Raw genomic sequence first — 17,673 nt, 5'->3', positions numbered from 1 at the left:
GTGTTGTGTTATCTGTTAAAATTAGCAGGGGGTTGTTGCTGCTGGAGCTACTTGCCTTTCTTGTTATGGCATCATGACTACAATACAGTGGTACTTCGGGTTAAGAACTTAATTTGTTCTGGAGGTCCGTTCTTAACCTGAAACTATTCTTAACCTGAGGTACCACTTTACCTAATGGGGCCTCCCGCTGCCGCCATGCGATTTTTGTTCTCATTGTGAAGCAAAGTTCTTAACTCGAGGTACTATTTCTGGGTTAGCGGAGTCTGTAACCTGAAGCGCCTGTAACCCGAGGTACCACTGTACAGCCAGTATGACATAGTGGTAAGAGTGTTGGACTAAGACCTGGGAGACTGGGGTTCTAGTCCCAAATCAGCCATGAAGCTCACTAAACTACCTTGCAGATTTATTGTGAAGACAAAATGGGGCAGGGGGTGTGAACCATGAATGCCACTTCGAGCTCCTTGGAAAAAAGCGGGATATAAATGTAATAAAATAATTCAACAGTGAAGATTTGAACTTCCCACAGCCAGAGGTAGGGATGCTCTATATGTGTGCCTCATGTCCTTTTCATTTTCCCATCTCTGCCTCAGGCCCTCAGTGTTAGATAGCTTCGCTCTGCTCTCAGGTCAGCTGAATACCCTGAATAAAGTCCTAAAACATGAGAAGACTCCACTGCTGCGCAATCAGGTCATAATTCCACTAGTGCTGTCTCCAGATCGTGATGAGGAGATCATGGTAAGGATTTGGCTGATTATTACAATCTGTTTTATAGCTACAAGTCATTTCTTGGCTCCAGTGCTGGTGAAAAAGTTGAGTGACAGGTTGGTTAAATGAGAATAGTAGCACCTTCAATACTTAAGTATTATAAATGGCAGAGCACGTAATGGATTGGACTAGATTGCTCACGTTCCAGTTTTTCTTTGGGGGAGTTTTAAAAATGGCATCTCCTACGTGTAGGCTGAAGTGGTACACTTCATTACATCACTTCACTTTGCTGCAAATGTTGACTAAGCCAGAAACCAATGAGAAAAGAGGATCTTTAGGAAAGCAAGGATGTAACAAATTGAGCCTCAGTTCCTTCATGCTCTATTCTATGTTGGCCTCTATCTCCTCCCTTTGCTGATTTCTGCCACAGCCTCATACCTTGCCAACCTTGCTACTGGAAGAATCTTTTAGCTAGGACTTTGTGTATACTGTACACCAAACACGAGGGTGTCGTGCCTCTGCAGTCTAGAAAGGAAGTATGTCACATCTTAGCTTATGGGGCAACTAAATTGCCACAATGGGACATTTGCTCTTCTCACCCATGCTGCCCGCAGAACCAGTGAGGGTGGGAGGAAAAAGGGAGGACCTTCTGTTACGCAAGGAGAAACACTTGTGCTGACAGAACATTATCCTTAGCTCTACACTGATTACAACCCCTGTATTCCAGAGGCTTGAGTTTGACATTCCTAGGTCATGTCTTAAACAATGTTGCTCAATCAGTTCTCCACAAACTAGTGTTACGCAGCGCGTGTCTTCAGATAAACATGAAGAACAGAGTTTGAGGTTTCTCACAGAATACACATTCATTTTATTTTTGCCCTGCTTTTCAGAAAAATATTGCCACCAAAGCAGCTTACAGTTCAAATCCACAGAGCGATAAAATTATACCCTTTATATTTTATACGTGGCAGTCTGTTCTGGTTCCTGTTGGCTGGTGATACAGTCCCAATTTTAGACTCTTCCTTCATAGATAGTCAGAAGGAGCTACAAAGGTACTCAGCTGCTAGCTGCTGGTAAAGATGCCAACACAGAGAAGTACAGTGGTGCCTCACAAGACGAAATTAATTCGTTCCGCGAGTTTTTTCGTCTTGCGGTTTTTTTCGTCTTGCGAAGCACGGTGTCGGAAAAGTTTTGGAAAAGCTTCAAAAATCACCAAAGTCTTCAAAAACCTCAAAAAAGGCTACCACACCGCGTGCTATGAGTTGCTCCTCGAAGTCAAGTCGCAACTGTATTAACGGTTTTAAGAAAAAGGAAACAAACTTGCAAGACGTTTCCGTCTTGCGAAGCAAGCCCATAGGGAAAATCGTCTTGCGAAGCAACTCAAAAAACCAAAAACCCTTTCGTTTTGCGAGTTTTCCGTCTTGCAAGGCATTCGTCTTGCGAGGTACCACTGTAACTGTTTCTGCTCACCTTCATTGCTTAAACTTTTTATGCATTGGTAATTTAATTGCTAGAATCCTGCTGGCGGGTATCCTGGGCCTAAATTCCCAGGAACAACTGGGTCTCTGTAACCTACATCAGGTCTGTAGGGCCAACTTCGTATTCTGTAGCTTTGCGGCAAAGTATGACTTTGATCACTGATGGTCTGGATGTTCCAGCGGCAGACAGAAGGCCGAGTGCCAGTGTTCAGCCATGAGGTTGTGCCTGATCACCTGAGAACCAAGCCTGATCCTGAAGTAGAGGAGCAAGAGAAGCAGCTGAGCACAGACGCGGCTCGCATTGGTACCGATGCGGCACTGGTAAGGGTTTCAGCTGCTTAAGTATACTCAACTCCTAGGTTTTTGTTGTTGAATATCTCCTGCTGAATATTTATATGTAGGAATCCTGTGGTCTTTTGCATCTCTCTCTACCACCATGTTCTCACATTTAATATTCTGCATCAGAGTTGCAAGTGACCCCAAAAGTTCACTTACTGGAATCCCCTACAGTGCAGGACTCACAGCTTAAAGAAGCCGTGACAGGTGGCAATCCAACCTCTGTTATAATGAAGGAGAGACCACCACTTTCTGAGGTAGTCTTTTCCATGGCTTAACAGCTGTATCAGAAAGTTCTTCCTAATTTTTTGTCAGAATCTCCTTTCTTGTAACTTGAACCTGTTGGATGCAGTATTTCAGGTGGGGGTCTTAGCAGGGCAGAACAGAGTGATATTATTACTTCCCTTGATCTGAACACTATACTTTTGTTGGTGCAGCCTAGAATTGCATTGGTTGGGGTTTTTTTTTTTTTGTTTTTTGCTACTGCATCAAGCTGTTAACTCATGTTGAGCTTGGAGTCTACTAAGACCCCTAGATCCTTTTCACAAGTGCTGCTGTCAAGTCTGTTGTCCCCCATCCTATATTTGTGTGTCTGATTATTCCTGCCTAAGTGCAGAGCCTTACATTTGTCCCTACTGAAATTCATTTTGTTAGTTTTCTATTGTAAATGGCCCTGTGATTCTTGGAGGAAGGATGGTATAGGAATAGCAGCAGCAGAAGCAGCAACAGTAACAGTAGGAGTTGTTTGGGCTCAGTTCTCCAATCCATTAAGGTCTTCTTAAATCCTGATTCTGTCTTCTGAAGTATTAGCTACCCTTCCCAGTTTGATGTCTTCTGCAAATTTGATTAGCAGACCCTCAATTCCTTCATCCAAGTCACTTATAAAGATGTTGACAACACTGGGCTCAGGACAGAATCCTGCAGCACCTCACTGGTCAGTCCCCGTCCCCGTCCCCCCCCCCCCCGGAAAATGAAGAACAATTAGTGAGCACTCTTTGGGTTTGGTCAATCAACCAGCTACAAATCCACCTAGCAATAACATCATCTAGGCCACATTTTACCAGCTTCTCCACCAGAATATAACGGGAGGTTTTGTTGAAAGTCAAAATTCTGCGGATTTTATCTATATTTTTGATAATTTTATTAAGTGCACCTTTAAAAGTTGGTTTTATTAATATTTTTAATAAATCTTTTATACCATTTTATGTAAAATACTCAAATAGTTTTTTTATTGAGCAGTCTATTAAAGGTTGTAATTTTTTTTTTAAGGCAACACAAATTCCTTGACATGTTTTACTGTGCAAATCTTATCATTACAGAAACAGATCCAAAGCTTAAACAAAATGTGCTCGAACTTATTGGAGAAAATCAACAAAGAAGACCGAGAGTCTGAGAGTGGAGGTATGGCACTGGAGAAGCAGGAGGGACAGCAGAGGTGTTAGAGGGGGTTCACAGTCCAGTACCCCTAGAAATAGAAATACTAGAATAACAGCAGCCAAGATTAGCATAATGGTATTAAGACTGTGCTCTATAAATTTTCCTTTGTTGTGCAGGTTTACGGCAGAACAAGCAGACATTCAACCCTGCTGATACCAATGCACTTGTTGCAGCTGTGGCCTTTGGAAAGGGTCTGTCAAACAGACGCCCACCCGGTGTATCAGGGCCTGTACAGTCCGGTCAGCCAGGTGCCAACCCCATCATAGCAGGTGCTTCTGCTATGCAGCAGGTACAAATGTCTGGAGCATCAAGCCAGCCACAGTCCATGCTTGGAGGAGTGCAGATGACACAAGCAGGACAGCCAGGTAAATAAAAGCATTCAGTCATATTGGAGTGTCTCAAATGCAAAAGGAGAGGAAGTGGAATGTACGGGTGTAGCGAATGGGGAGCTATGCTGAGACAAGAGGAATCGGTGCCGGGGGGAATTTAAATGCATATACAGTGGTACCTCAGGTTAAGTACTTAATTCATTCCAGAGGTCCGTTCTTTTTTTTTAAATAATAATTTTTATTAAATTTTCCATTTAACAATCCAATCATATCACATTAATTATTCCAAATTATACCAATACATATCATTAAGTCCAAATATTTTGCCAAATTTTAAATTTTTGTTGGGGGTTCCCATGCTTCAAGTTCAGTAAGGGTCCAGTCATCTCATATTTCTGCTGCTTTTGGTGTTCACAAGTCCCATCTTCCGATCTTCCTGTTATCGTTTTTCTTTTTAATCACCTCTTGAGTTGTTTCCACAAGCGAGTTGAAGCAAGCATCATTATGTTTCTGTGTGAACTTTGTAAGGCTCTCCCTTTCTTTTCTTTTTAAAGCTGGTAAGTCTTTTATTTGCAGTAAATCATCACACGCTGATCCAAAAGTCCTGCTCGGGCGGCAGGCGCCATTTTTGTCAGTTCCGATGAAATAAATTCTAAGCGTCTGCTCATTAATTTTCCCAGACCAGTTGCACCATAAATCAGTCTTTCCAGGGGAGAAATCAAGCTTAAAATCCAAATATCAAAGCAGTGGCTCGCCTCCCCCTTTGACTGTTAATCTCGCAACATAGTCTATCTCATAATTGCGGATCCCGATTAAGAACTGTGTCACAGGAGAGCCTTTCATTTTTCTTTCCAGATCTTCCGAAAAACAAAGCTTAGTAATAACCTTTAGTTATTATTTTTATTTCCACAGTTTATTTTCTAATCTCACTTGCTGTCAGTCATGTGACGGTTCTTCTAGGGGAGGGGTTGTTAGGTAATATAATAAAAAGAAGAAGCTTCCCCCCCCCTTCCGTTCGTTTCAACATACCGACATAGGTGTTATTCTTTGATGTTATCTTCTGTGCAGTCCATTCCATCACTCTTAACTCTCAGTGGCAGGGGCAGGCTTAATTAGCAGCTGATAAACCCTTTTCTTCGCTCAAAGCATGTGCAATTACTTTTATATCGAAGATTTTAACTTAAGTAATGCAACTAGCGTCGCTCTCAGAAGCAGCGTCCGGGAGATCCAGAGCTCACTCGAGGGCTTTCCGTCCAGTGCCCTCACCCCCTCCTTCTTTCGAACTTGGGGGTGATTTATGGGCAACCGCGGACGAGGCTGCATCTTCCCTTCCCCGGGAAGAATTTCGGGAGGCTGATTTACTCCCATATCAGCTTCTTAATTACCTCGTGTGAGCTGGAGAGATGGTATTGTCGGCCATCTTCCAAGGCGCCCCTAGTGGCCCCTCTCCCTAGTGGCCCCCCATTCTTAACCTGAAACTGTTCTTAACCTGAAGCACCACTTTAGCTAATGGGGCCTCCTGCTGCTTTGAATCCTTTCTTTCATTTTGTCCAATTCTGCATAGTCCATTATTTTCGTCTGCCATTCTTCTTTCGTCAGAATTTCTTCTTGTTTCCATTTCTGGGCTAACAATACTCTTGCCACAGTTGTTGCATATAAAAACAATTTAACATCTTGCCTATTAATGTCCTGACCTATAATACCAAGTAAAAATGCTTCTGGTTTTTTAAAAAATGTATATTTCAACATCTTTTTCATCTCATTATATATCATTTCCCAGAAGTTCTTTACTTTTTCACATTCCCACCACATATGATAAAATGTTCCTTCTTTTTCTTTACATTTCCAACATTTATTATTTGTCTTGTACATTTTAGCTAATTTCCCTGGTGTAATATACCATCTATACATCATTTTCATCATATTCTCTTTCAAAGCATTCCAGGCTGTAAATTTTATCCTTTCATTCCACAACCTTTCCCATTCTTCAAGCTGTATATTATATCCAAAGTCTTTTGCCCAATGTATCATCTTTCAAATGCCATCCCAACAGTATTTTATACATTTTAGATATTATTTTACATTCATTGTTTAATATTTCTATTTCAGATTTTGATTTTTTTTATCATCAAATCCTTTTTCTTTAAAATCTTGTTTATACATTTCATTGACTTGGCAATAGTGCAACCAATCATTCACATAGTCTCTAACCTCCTCATAAGGTTTCATTTTCCATTTATTTCCATTTCCCCCCAACAATTTCTCATAGGTAACCCAGTTTTTACTCATATTTATCTTTTTCACACTCATTGCTTCCAATGGAGATAACCATCACGGTGTTTTACGTTCTGATAAATTTTTATACCTATCCCATACTTCATATAAAGATCTTCGAAATATATGATTACCAAATCCTTTATGGATTTTTGTTTTGTTATACCATAAATATGCGTGCCAACCTGTAATGGTTCTAGGGGTTGCTCGTGCGTAAGTTGCCGCCACTCCTGGCTAGGTTACCTGGTTGAACCCTTTCTGTCTGGACAGCCTCTAGCTTCGTGGCTGTCTCAGTCGCTGGCAGAATCCGTCAGTGGGCGTTTCTTGAACTTCTTCCAGCAAATAAGTTCTTTGACGCCAAGTCTCCTCCTACTCTCCCTGCGCGGAAGTCTTCTGCGCAGGGAGGGTATGGACAGCGGAGTACCCGTACTCTCTCCGCTGGTCTTCGGCGAGGAGTCTTGGAGCCTCCTCTCCGATTCCCCCATCTGCCCCCCTTCTCCACTGGTGTTACGCTGATTTCCTTCCCCAGCAGATGGGCTGCCTCTCTCCCTACTGGGACCCTCTCCGGCATCCCTCTGGAGCCTTCCCTCCGCCTCTAGCTCCGATGGCAGTTCCCTGACACAACCAAATCTATTATCATAACCTTCTAAATCCAACAAATCTGTATTTTTAAGCAACACCCATTCCTTTAACCAACAGAGGCAAACCACCTCATAATACAACTGGGACAGCCCATAATATCTTGTGCTGTATTCACCACCCTCTGTAGACACTTCCTATCAGTTGATATCAAACCAGCGTACCACACCGTGATGCAGTGTGAAAGGACACTTTCTATTGTTGACCGGTAGAAGGAGATCATCAAATGTTGATTGAGATCCTTCTTTCGCATTACTCTGAGGAGATAGTCTCTGTTGGGCTTTCTTAACCACCTGGGTTGTAGTTATTTTCCAAGTAAGGTCTTCACTGAGATAAACTCCTAGGAATTTAAAGGAAGAGTCTCTCTCCACACAGCCCTCCGTGATGTACAGCGGGGCTAGTTCTCCTCTCTTCCTCTGAAAGTCCAAACCATCTCCTTTGTTTTGCTGATATTAAGGTGCAAATTGTTCCCTAGGCACCATGTAGATATTTTTTTGGACCTCCCCTCTATACACTGACTCGTCTCCAGCTGTTATTAAACCCATTATGGTGGTGTCATCAGCAAACTTAATAATTGCAGTAGACGGGTCAGATGATACACAATCGTATGTATACAATGAATACAGGTAGGGACTTAGCACACATCCCTGTGGTGTGCCAGTGCTGATTTTTAAGGAATTAGATGTTGCATGTCCAATCCTCACTGTTTGTGTCTGATCTATCAAAAAGTCTTTAATCCAGTCACAGATGGTAGGAGAAAGGTTCATGTCAGTCAGCTTTTTAATGAGGATGTCCAGAAGGATTACATTACACACACTGTGGGGGTGGGGATGAAGGGGCAGGTATGATAACCTATATACATATGATTATTTTCAAAGAATTGAGCTCTTAAATGGAGCATGCTGTTGCAGAGGAATTTTGCATTGTGCAAGGCTACCATTGGTTACTATACCAGTTCCCACTGCATTCCATTTGCTAGGGGACAGCAGCAGGAGAAGACTGTTGAGCTTATTTTCTCCTTTGGGCTTCTCAAGAAGTAGATGTTTGGCCACTTTGGGAAACAGGATGCTGGACTAGATCAGCCTTTGGTCTGATCCAGCAAGGCTCTTATGTTTTTATCGATCAAAACAAGGTTTTCACATGGTGAATATGGGGAGGGAATGCAGAAGGGGGGGAAATTAAACAGTGAGAGAGGCTATACCTCACCTAGAAAGTGTGTGCAAAGAAGATTTTGACATGAACCCCAGGGAAAAAGTGGGGGAATTGTTCCCACTTATATGTTCATCACCCCTAAAATGTAGACTGCTCTAACACATTGCTAAGCCCAGCTGCTTTCCTCTCTCCAGGTAAAATGCCCAGCGGCATAAAAACCAATATCAAATCAGCTTCAATGCATCCCTACCAAAGGTGAGTAGGAAATATTCTGGCTTGTTGCTGCTTCTGGACATCCTTTCAGACTTCAGCTCACTATCAACAGCAAGATTACTGACTAAAGTTCTGTCTCCTGAGATAATTACCTTCTCATTGAGATAATTTATTTACACGGCTGCATTTATCACTTGGGACTCAGAAGTGTTCAGTGTGTTCATACAGAATGGCATAGGCATTCCTTTGGGAAGAACACATCTGTTGATGAGCCAGACCTGGATGAGGAGCAGATCTTGACTCTTTTCTACACATGTAAATATGAAGCCTGATTGTCTTGGAGTGTGCTTTTGTGATTAGAATTGGATGGTGGAGGAGGAGTAGACATGCAAGATGTACTCTTTATGGTTTTTTGTTTAATAAAGATCAGATGTTCTGCTTTGTGTATTCATTTACATATTTATTTAAACTATTACCTCTTGCTCTTAAGCTGAAAGTGCTCCTAGACCAGTTTACAGATCATTAAAAAAAAGAAGATAATATATTTTTTGCCCTCAAACTTACAATCTGAAAACATGACACAAAAGGAAAAAGGTGTGTAGGGAGAAAGCAAACTCAGGAATCATTTTTTAAAAGCTACAGTTGTCATAATGGCCAGCTGGGCCATTATGTAGTTCTCAAGTAGTTTGAGAGAATTGCTACTGCTAGGTGGCAGACTAGGTGGCAGAAGAACCAAAGGCAGCTGATTTTTCAGTAGAACAGACTGAATAGCCTTGCTTTCCTTCTCTCTGCTGCAACCAGATGTAATGGATGGTAATCCTGCTCCTAGGTCTGGTCATGGTAAACACTGTGGATTTGTCTTTGTATTTTCTGTAGATCGCCTAAGTCCAGTAACATTGGATCAAGCTATTATCTAGTTTGATGTCTGCAGATGTATTGATCCTTGGCCATTGATAAGATAAAGCCAAATATTCGGTGTCTTCCACAGGGAGGATGCAAGAAACTTAACGTTGGAAATCACTGTAATGCAGAGAGCAACCAAGCTGACTCAAAGGAAGGAACTGTACTATTCTTCACTGCAAGGGAAGTTTAAAATATCCCAGGTGCATCTAATTTGATGTGTGGAAAAATGCTTCTTTGGCCTTCATGAATTCTTTGCAGGACATTGATACAGTGCAGTCTGCCCAGTGGTTTACTTCCATCCAATTCCCACCAGTGTACCAGATGCAGTCTCCTGCATTCCTTTCACTAGTGGTTAACTTTTCCAGAGTATCAGCTGTCTGATAGAAACTATTTGGGTCCATAATATACATAGCTGTGTACAAAAATGATTCCCAAACTCCCCCTACCCCAGACCACTTGAAAATTGCTGAGGTCTTGCTGGACCACTTAATGATTTTTCTGCCTATTGTAACAATTGTAATGCACTGTGCTAGATGCTATATTTTTCATTATATTTGTATTGCTTCTTTTGTTTCTTATATGGAGGTGTTTTCCCACTTGAGCGTCATTAGCACGCACATTCCCATTGACACATGCACTGCAAACGGCAACAGAAGGGGGTGGGGGAATCCCCACTTGTGCATGTCATAGAATGGAACCCTCTTATAAATGGGGATTTCCCCCATTATACATTTATTATTGTATTGCATTTTGAATTATTTGAAATTAAAAGCAATAAAAATGCAAATCACAATTAATATGAATATTTATTGCACTGGATGTGTCCACCCCCATCTTCAGCCACAAATTCACAAATACAAAGCAGACTATCAGAATGCTTTCAGATCACACAGTTTGGGAACACCAGGTGTAAATAATCCAACTTGCTTATTTTATTCCAGTTACTGAACTTTGGTTTTGTGGTTGTGGGTTTTGAGAGCCCCTGTGCACAACTCTTTAATGTGTGGTACCGCAGCTTTTTGGGTGGCTGCAAGGGCAAATGGCTGCAAACTATGTGGATTACCTGGTTTTTTCTGACGCCTTGCTGTGATACATGTTTCCATTATAACATGGTGCTATCCAGTGAAGCTCTCAGGTAAAAGTTCCAGAAGTAGGTCTATCCAAAGTCTATCCAAAAGAATATTGGCCACTGCTTTCGGGGAAGAGAGGTGCTGCAGCACAGATGCAATATTTCAAAGAGTTTTCTATAAACATTTCTTAGCTGCTGGTCCTTGCTTGCCGACTTCAGCACAGTTTTCTACATCTGTAGTCTCCCAAGAGGCTTGGTACTTTCATAGAAGAAACACCCCAATGATCTATTCTACCACTCTTCTTAAAGACTTAAAGCTGGTGCATAAAGATGCACGCTGCTTGAGTGACGATCCCATCCCTGTAGAGCAGCGGTGTGCAACTTTTGTCAGCCCTCATTTGCTTTTAGGCAATTGGCAGAACAAAGTGTGAATTTTTCCCTTGTACAGTAGGCTAGTTTCTACATGCATGCACTCGCCCACACCCACATCCATCTTCCATTCAGGCAAGCAAGAAACATAAATCAGAATTCAAGGACACATTGTAGCCATGCAACAATACTCAAGGAAGGTGCTAAGCAGGTCCACTGAGGGAGGGGCTAGGACCGAGGAGCAGGTGTAGGCTGGGAAGAGTCCTTAGGACCAGACACGGGGGCATGGAAGGCCACATTTGGTCACTGGCCTGAGGTTACCCATCCGTATAGTAGAGAATATTTTGCAATATTTGGGGGGGGGGTTGAATAATGTTTTCATTTATTTTGAAAAAATAATTGTTGCAACACTAAACAACAGATAGCATGGCAAACCTGAAATTTTATCAAGACAAGTTATGTAATTAGGTGTAATTTGATTACCCTAAAAGATAATGCCACATTTTCCTACCCATGTTGGGTGGATTCCTGCCACAGTCTAAGCAATTTATGTAATCAACAAATTATTATTATTTTATGATGTTAGCCACTCTCGGCCAGGGAAGGCGGGATACAAAAAATTATTATTATTATTATTATTATTATTATTATCATCATCATCATCATCATCATCATCATCATTATTATTATCATCCACCTTATACCTGGAGGTCTCTGGGCAGTTCACAGAACAAAATCAAAATATAAAACATCAAAATAAAAACAATAACCGCCCTCCGAAAAACACATTTTAAAATGGCATAGGATGTCAATCAAATCAACCAAAGGCCTGGTTAAAAAGGAATGTTTTTGCCTGGCGCCTAAAGGTGTATAATGAAGGCGCCAGGTGAACTTCCCTAGTTCATTCCACAGACGGAGCCACTGCAGAGAAGGCCCATTCTCATGTTGCCACCCTCCAGACCTCTTGAGGATGAGGCACGTGAAGGAGGGCCTCAGAGGATGATCTCAGGGTCCGGGTAGATTCATATGGAAAGAAGCGGTCCTTGAGGTATTGTGGTCCTGAGCTGTTTAAGGCTTTGTAGGTCAAAACCAGCATTTTGAATTGGGCCCGGAAACTAATTGGTAGCTACAAAGACTTGCTATATGTGATTAAAAGGAATAGAGACTGTGTTTGCCCTTTGCTGCTCTGACTTGACATAATAGTTTCTCAGCCAATGCTATTGGACCATACACTCGTACACCAAGAATCAAAAGTTCAACCCAACATCAGCTTTCCAATATGCAGTCATCTCCATATGGGCAGCTATCTGTAGAAAGCCTAACAGATCATCATTAGGGTAATCTTGAGCAGGTGGCATCTTAACGCCAAGTAATAATAATAATAATTTATTATTTATACCCTGCCCATCTGGCTGGGCTTCCGCAGCCACTCTGGGCAGCTTCCAACAAAATATTAAAATATAGTAATGCATCAAACATTAAAAGCTTCCCTAAACAGGGCTGCCTTCAGATGTCTTCTAAAAGTAGTGCTAATGCAGGAGACATTTCAATTGTTTTGTTATCTATCAAGCTTCGTTCTTTGACAACAGCACTTCAGAAAGCTTTGATGATGTCACAAAACCACCACATATGGAAATATGTATCTTTGAAAGCACACCTACTCCAACAATTAGGATAGACTTCTGAAGATATTTGGGGTAGCCTCACTGGTGTATAGTGCCACCTATGCAGACGTTTTAATGAGGATTCCCTGATTTTTGCAGAAACTAATTTCAATGATCTGTTGGACAACAAAGCCACCCATATTTCACTTGGTATTGCCACCTCTAGGTCCATCTCCCACAGCATTTTTGTGTACAAAATATTGCCATATTCTAGGTTTATTATAGCTTTATAAACTGAAGAAACTATGCCTTTAGAGAATGGAGAGAGGTTGACAAAGATGTGCTCTACCGCTATTAGGTTCCTGCTTGCTGGAGTGGAAATATCTGGGTTTAACATGAATCTTAACAGCTGATTGAAATGGTACCACAAACCATTTAAGGTGTGCTATGTCACGTGTGAATTTTTTTTGTAGAGGAATACTGTTTGCATAGGGACGCGGGTGGCGCTGTGGGTAAAACCTCAGTGCCTAGGACTTGCTGATCATAAGGTCGGCGGTTCGAATCCCCGCAGTGGGGTGAGCTCCTGTCTTCGGTCCCAGCTCCTGCCCACCTAGCAGTTCGAAAGCACCCCTAAGTGCAAGTAGATAAATAGGTACCGCTTTATAGCGGGAAGGTAAACGGCGTTTCCTTGTGCTGCGCTGGTGCTGGCTCGCCGGAGCAGCTTCGTCACGCTGGCCACGTGACACGGAAGTGTCTCCAGACAGCACTGGCCCCCGGCCTCTTAAGTGAGATGGGCGCACAACCCTAGAGTCGGACACGACTGGCCCGTACGGGCAGGGGTACCTTTACCTTTACCGTTTGCATAAAAGTCTTGCAATCTATAAAGGCCCACCTGTTACCAGCCATTCTGCAACAATTCTTTTTAATGCTTATTGTCTCCTTGTATTGTGCCTCTTAACCATTGCCCATAAATCTCTCAGAAAAGTTTGCACCTTACGTTATTCTGAAACTATCACCAGAGGTACTGCAAATCACACATGGCTCTTCAATGGCCATTGGACTTTTGCCTACCTCCTTAGCTAGTCAGTGTCTTCCATTCTAAAGGGTATTATGACAATACTAGAGCTAGTGTTAGTATTTTGGAGAATTTCAGGTTTATAATACTATAATATTTCAGGTTGTAGTGGTGATAGGGGATTCCCTACTGAGGGGAACAGAAGCAGTGATCTGTGGGCCTGACAAGATGTCTCGGGAAGTGTGCTGTCTCCCCGGGGCTAAGATCCAAGATGTAACTGAACGACTGCAAGGAATCATAAAACCCACTGACAAATACCCCTTCCTCTTGGTTCATGTGGGAACCAATGACACTGCAAGCAATAGCCTCCAGAAGATCAAAAGAGACTACGAGGCTCTGGGCAGGAAATTGAAGCAATTAAATGCACAAATTGTCATCTCATCTGTCCTCCCAGTTGAGGGAGAGAGGGAAAAATAGTGGAAGTGAACAGCTGGCTTCGCAAATGGTGTAAACAGGAACGGTTTGGATTCTTAGATCATGGACTGCAGTTTCTTGAAGATGGACTTCTGGCAAGCGATGGGCTGCACCTCACAACGGTTGGGAGAAATGTTTTTGCCAAAAATCTCAGAAACCTCATCAGGAGGGCTTTAAACTGACTAATGTGGGGGAGGGAGACAGTGCTCCTGAAGGTAGGAGTCTATCAATTGATGAAGATGATCATCCAAATGTCATAGACCAAATGGAGCAAACAGCACGCAGACCTAGTGGTGGGAGGAAAAAATCCTTAAATAAGAGACATGGAGGAATGATTAATGGACTTCAATGTCTGTACACTAATGCGCAAAGCATGGGAAATAAACAAGATGAGCTTGAGCTCTTGGTACAGCAAACTAAATATGACATAATAGGCATCACTGAAACCTGGTGGGATAAGTCCCATGATTGGAATGTAATAATGGGGGGATACAATCTATTTCAGAGAAACAGACCAGACAAGAAAGGAGGAGGAGTGGCGTTATATGTCAGGGATGTGTATACCTGTGAAGAGATCCAAGATTTAGAACCTCAAAGCCAAAGTGAGAGCATTTGGGTCAAAATTAAGGGAGAGAAGAATAACAGAGACCTCATTGTGGGAGTTTACTATAGATCCCCAAGCCAAACGGAGGACATAGATGATGCCTTCCTGGAACAGATGGCCAAGCATGCAAAAGGAAGGGAGATAGTAGTAATGGGGGACTTCAATTACCCGGATATTTGTTGGATGTCAAACTCAGCCAAGAGCATAAGGTCAAACAGATTCCTCACTGGCCTTGCAGACAACTTCATTGTCCAGAAAGTGGGAGAAGCAACAAGAGGAACAGCCATTTTAGATCTGGTCCTAACCAATGTTGATGACCTGGTTAGTGGGGTAGAAGTGGAAGGATCATTAGGCGCGAGTGATCATGCTCTTCTGAAGTTTACTATACAGCGGAAAGGAGCAGCCAAGCATACTAGGACTCAATTTCTTGACTTTAAGAAAGCCGACTTCATAAAACTTAGGGAAGTGCTGGGTGAGATCCCATGGACAGTAATACTAAAAGGAAAGGGAGTTCATGATGGCTGGGAGTTTGTTAAGAGGGAGATAGTAAAAGCACAACGTCAGGCAATACCAATGAGACGGAAACATGGAAGGTGCCTAAAGAAGCCAGGGTGGCTATCTAAAGAACTTTTAACTGAGTTAAGATTAAAAAAGGATGTGTACAAAAAATGGAAAAGGGGGGAAACCACCAAAGAGGAATTCAAACAAATAGCCAGCACGTGTAGACACAAAGTCAGAAAAGCTAAAGCACAGAATGAACTCAGGCTTGCTAGAGAGGTTAAAAGCAACAAAAAAGGCTTTTATGGGTATGTTCGTAGCAAAAGGAAGAACAAAGAAACAGTGGGGTCACTCAGAGGAGAAGATGGTGAAATGCAAACAGGGGACACAGAAAGGGCTGAACTCCTCAATGCCTTCTTTGCCTCAGTCTTCTCCGATAAAGAAAACAATGCCCGACCTGAAGAATTTGGAGCAAATGATTCAGCAAAGGAAACACAGCCCAGAATAACTAAGGAGATAGTACAAGAATACTTGGCTAGTTTAGATGTATTCAAGTCTCCAGGGCCAGATGAACTGCATCCAAGAGTATTAAAAGAACTGGCAGATGTGCTCTCAGAACCACTGGCAGTCATCTTTGAGAATTCCTGGAGAACAGGCGAAGTCCCGGCAGACTGGAGGAGGGCAAATGTTGTCCCTATTTTCAAAAAGGGGAAAAGAGAGGACCCAAATAATTACCGCCCAGTCAGTCTGACATCAATACCAGGGAAGATTCTGGAGCAGATCATTAAGAAAACAGTCTGTGAGCACCTAGAAAGGAATGCTGTGATCACCAATAGTCAGCATGGATTTCTGAAAAATAAGTCATGTCAGACTAACTTGATCTCGTTTTTTGACAGAATTACAAGCCTGGTAGATGAAGGGAACTCAGTGGATATAGCCTACCTTGATTTCAGCAAGGCATTTGACAAGGTGCCCCATGATATTCTTGTAAAGAAGCTGGTAAAATGCGGTCTTGACTATGCTACCACTCAGTGGATTTATAACTGGCTGACTGACCGAACCCAAAGGGTGCTCATCAATGGTTCCTCTTCATCCTGGAGAAGAGTGACTAGTGGGGTGCCACAGGGTTCTGTCTTGGGCCCAGTCTTATTCAACATCTTTATCAACGACTTGGATGATGGACTCAAGGGCATCCTGATCAAATTTGCAGATGACACCAAACTGGGATGGGTGCCTAACACCCCAGAGGACAGGATCACACTTCAAAACGACCTTGACAGATTAGAAAACTGGGCCAAAACAAACAAGATGAATTTTAACAGGGAGAAATGTAAAGTATTGCACTTGGGCAAAAAAAATGAGAGGCACAAATACAAGATGGGTGACACCTGGCTTGAGAGCAGTACATGTGAAAAGGATCTAGGAGTCTTGGTTGACCACAAACTTGACATGAGCCAACAGTGTGACGCGGCAGCTAAAAAAGCCAATGCAATTCTGGGCCTCATCAATAGGAGTATAGCATCTAGATCAAGGGAAGTAATAGTGCCACTGTATTCTGCTCTGGTCAGACCTCACCTGGAGTACTGTGTCCAGTTCTGGGCACCACAATTCAAGAAGGACACTGACAAACTGGAACGTGTCCAGAGGAGGGCAACCAAAATGGTCAAAGGCCTGGAAACGATGCCTTATGAGGAACGGCTAAGGGAGCTGGGCATGTTTAGCCTGGAGAAGAGGAGGTTAAGGGGTGATATGATAGCCATGTTCAAATATATAAAAGGATGTCACATAGAGGAGGGAGAAAGGTTGTTTTCTGCTGCTCCAGAGAAGCGGACACGGAGCAATGGAGCCAAACTACAAGAAAGAAGATTCCACCTAAACATTAGGAAGAACTTCCTGACAGTAAGAGCTGTTCGACAGTGGAATTTGCTGCCAAGGAGTGTGGTGGAGTCTCATACTTTGGAGGTCTTTAAGCAGAGGCTTGACAACCATATGTCAGGAGTGCTCTGATGGTGTTTCCTGCTTGGCAGGGGGTTGGACTCGATGGCCCTTGCGGTCTCTTCCAACTCTATGATTCTATGATTCTATGATTCTATTCTAATACACCATTTTCCTGCACTAAGAATTACTTGGTCTTGATATGAGACGTACTAACTTTTTCTTATTTTGTGCAGACTTTTTGTCTCAGACTGGACACTGTTCCTCCACTCCATGTGTGCCACCATCAAGACATGCTGCTATTTCAGTGCTTTCACAATGCAGCAATATGAATGCTTCCCAGTGCACAAACTGAGTGTAAAGTTACGGTGGTCCAGGGAGTGCAAAGATCAGAGAGAAGCCAATGTAGCTTTATTGGGCATTAGAGCCTAAGATGACAGGGTGGTGTTAAGTATAGGTCTGCTTTGTTTACATGTCACAGATCTCCCAGATTAGTTGTAGGTATTCTGGCTTTACCAGCCTTGCAGAATGTTTTGAAACATTTGAATGCCAATGTCCATAGGATCAATTAAGTAAACTTCATGTACTTGGCTTTCATAACGCCCTCATCCAAAGCTCCTAATTGGAAGAAACAATTAC

At 42.5% G+C, this 17,673-nt stretch overlaps 1 protein-coding gene and 1 long non-coding RNA gene across 2 annotated transcripts in view; one reads left to right on the top strand and one right to left on the bottom strand.

The window, feature by feature from the left end:
- Positions 1 to 8,999, top strand: part of MED8 (mediator complex subunit 8) — a 29,161-nt gene extending 20,162 nt beyond the window's left edge. The window contains exons 3-7 of the mRNA XM_081195257.1: positions 591 to 735; positions 2,364 to 2,504; positions 3,839 to 3,920; positions 4,073 to 4,321; positions 8,545 to 8,999. Of these exons, the coding sequence (XP_081051383.1) occupies positions 591 to 735; positions 2,364 to 2,504; positions 3,839 to 3,920; positions 4,073 to 4,321; positions 8,545 to 8,609 (682 nt within the window). The 3' untranslated portion in view covers positions 8,610 to 8,999. The remainder of the gene's footprint in view (positions 1 to 590; positions 736 to 2,363; positions 2,505 to 3,838; positions 3,921 to 4,072; positions 4,322 to 8,544) is intronic.
- LOC308587582 lies at positions 4,517 to 8,538 on the bottom strand. The gene is made up of 2 exons (XR_014008473.1): positions 7,185 to 8,538; positions 4,517 to 6,744 (listed from the first exon to the last, which is right to left on the bottom strand). It is a non-coding gene; the product is annotated as an uncharacterized lncRNA (long non-coding RNA).
- Positions 9,000 to 17,673: the final 8,674 nt, after the last annotated feature.

Source organism: Podarcis bocagei, assembly GCF_964188305.1.
Source record: "Podarcis bocagei genome assembly, chromosome: 5".
Classification (NCBI taxonomy): domain Eukaryota; kingdom Metazoa; phylum Chordata; class Lepidosauria; order Squamata; family Lacertidae; genus Podarcis; species Podarcis bocagei.
Note: the sequence above shows the minus strand (reverse complement) of the source record. Positions and strands in the feature narration are given on the sequence as shown.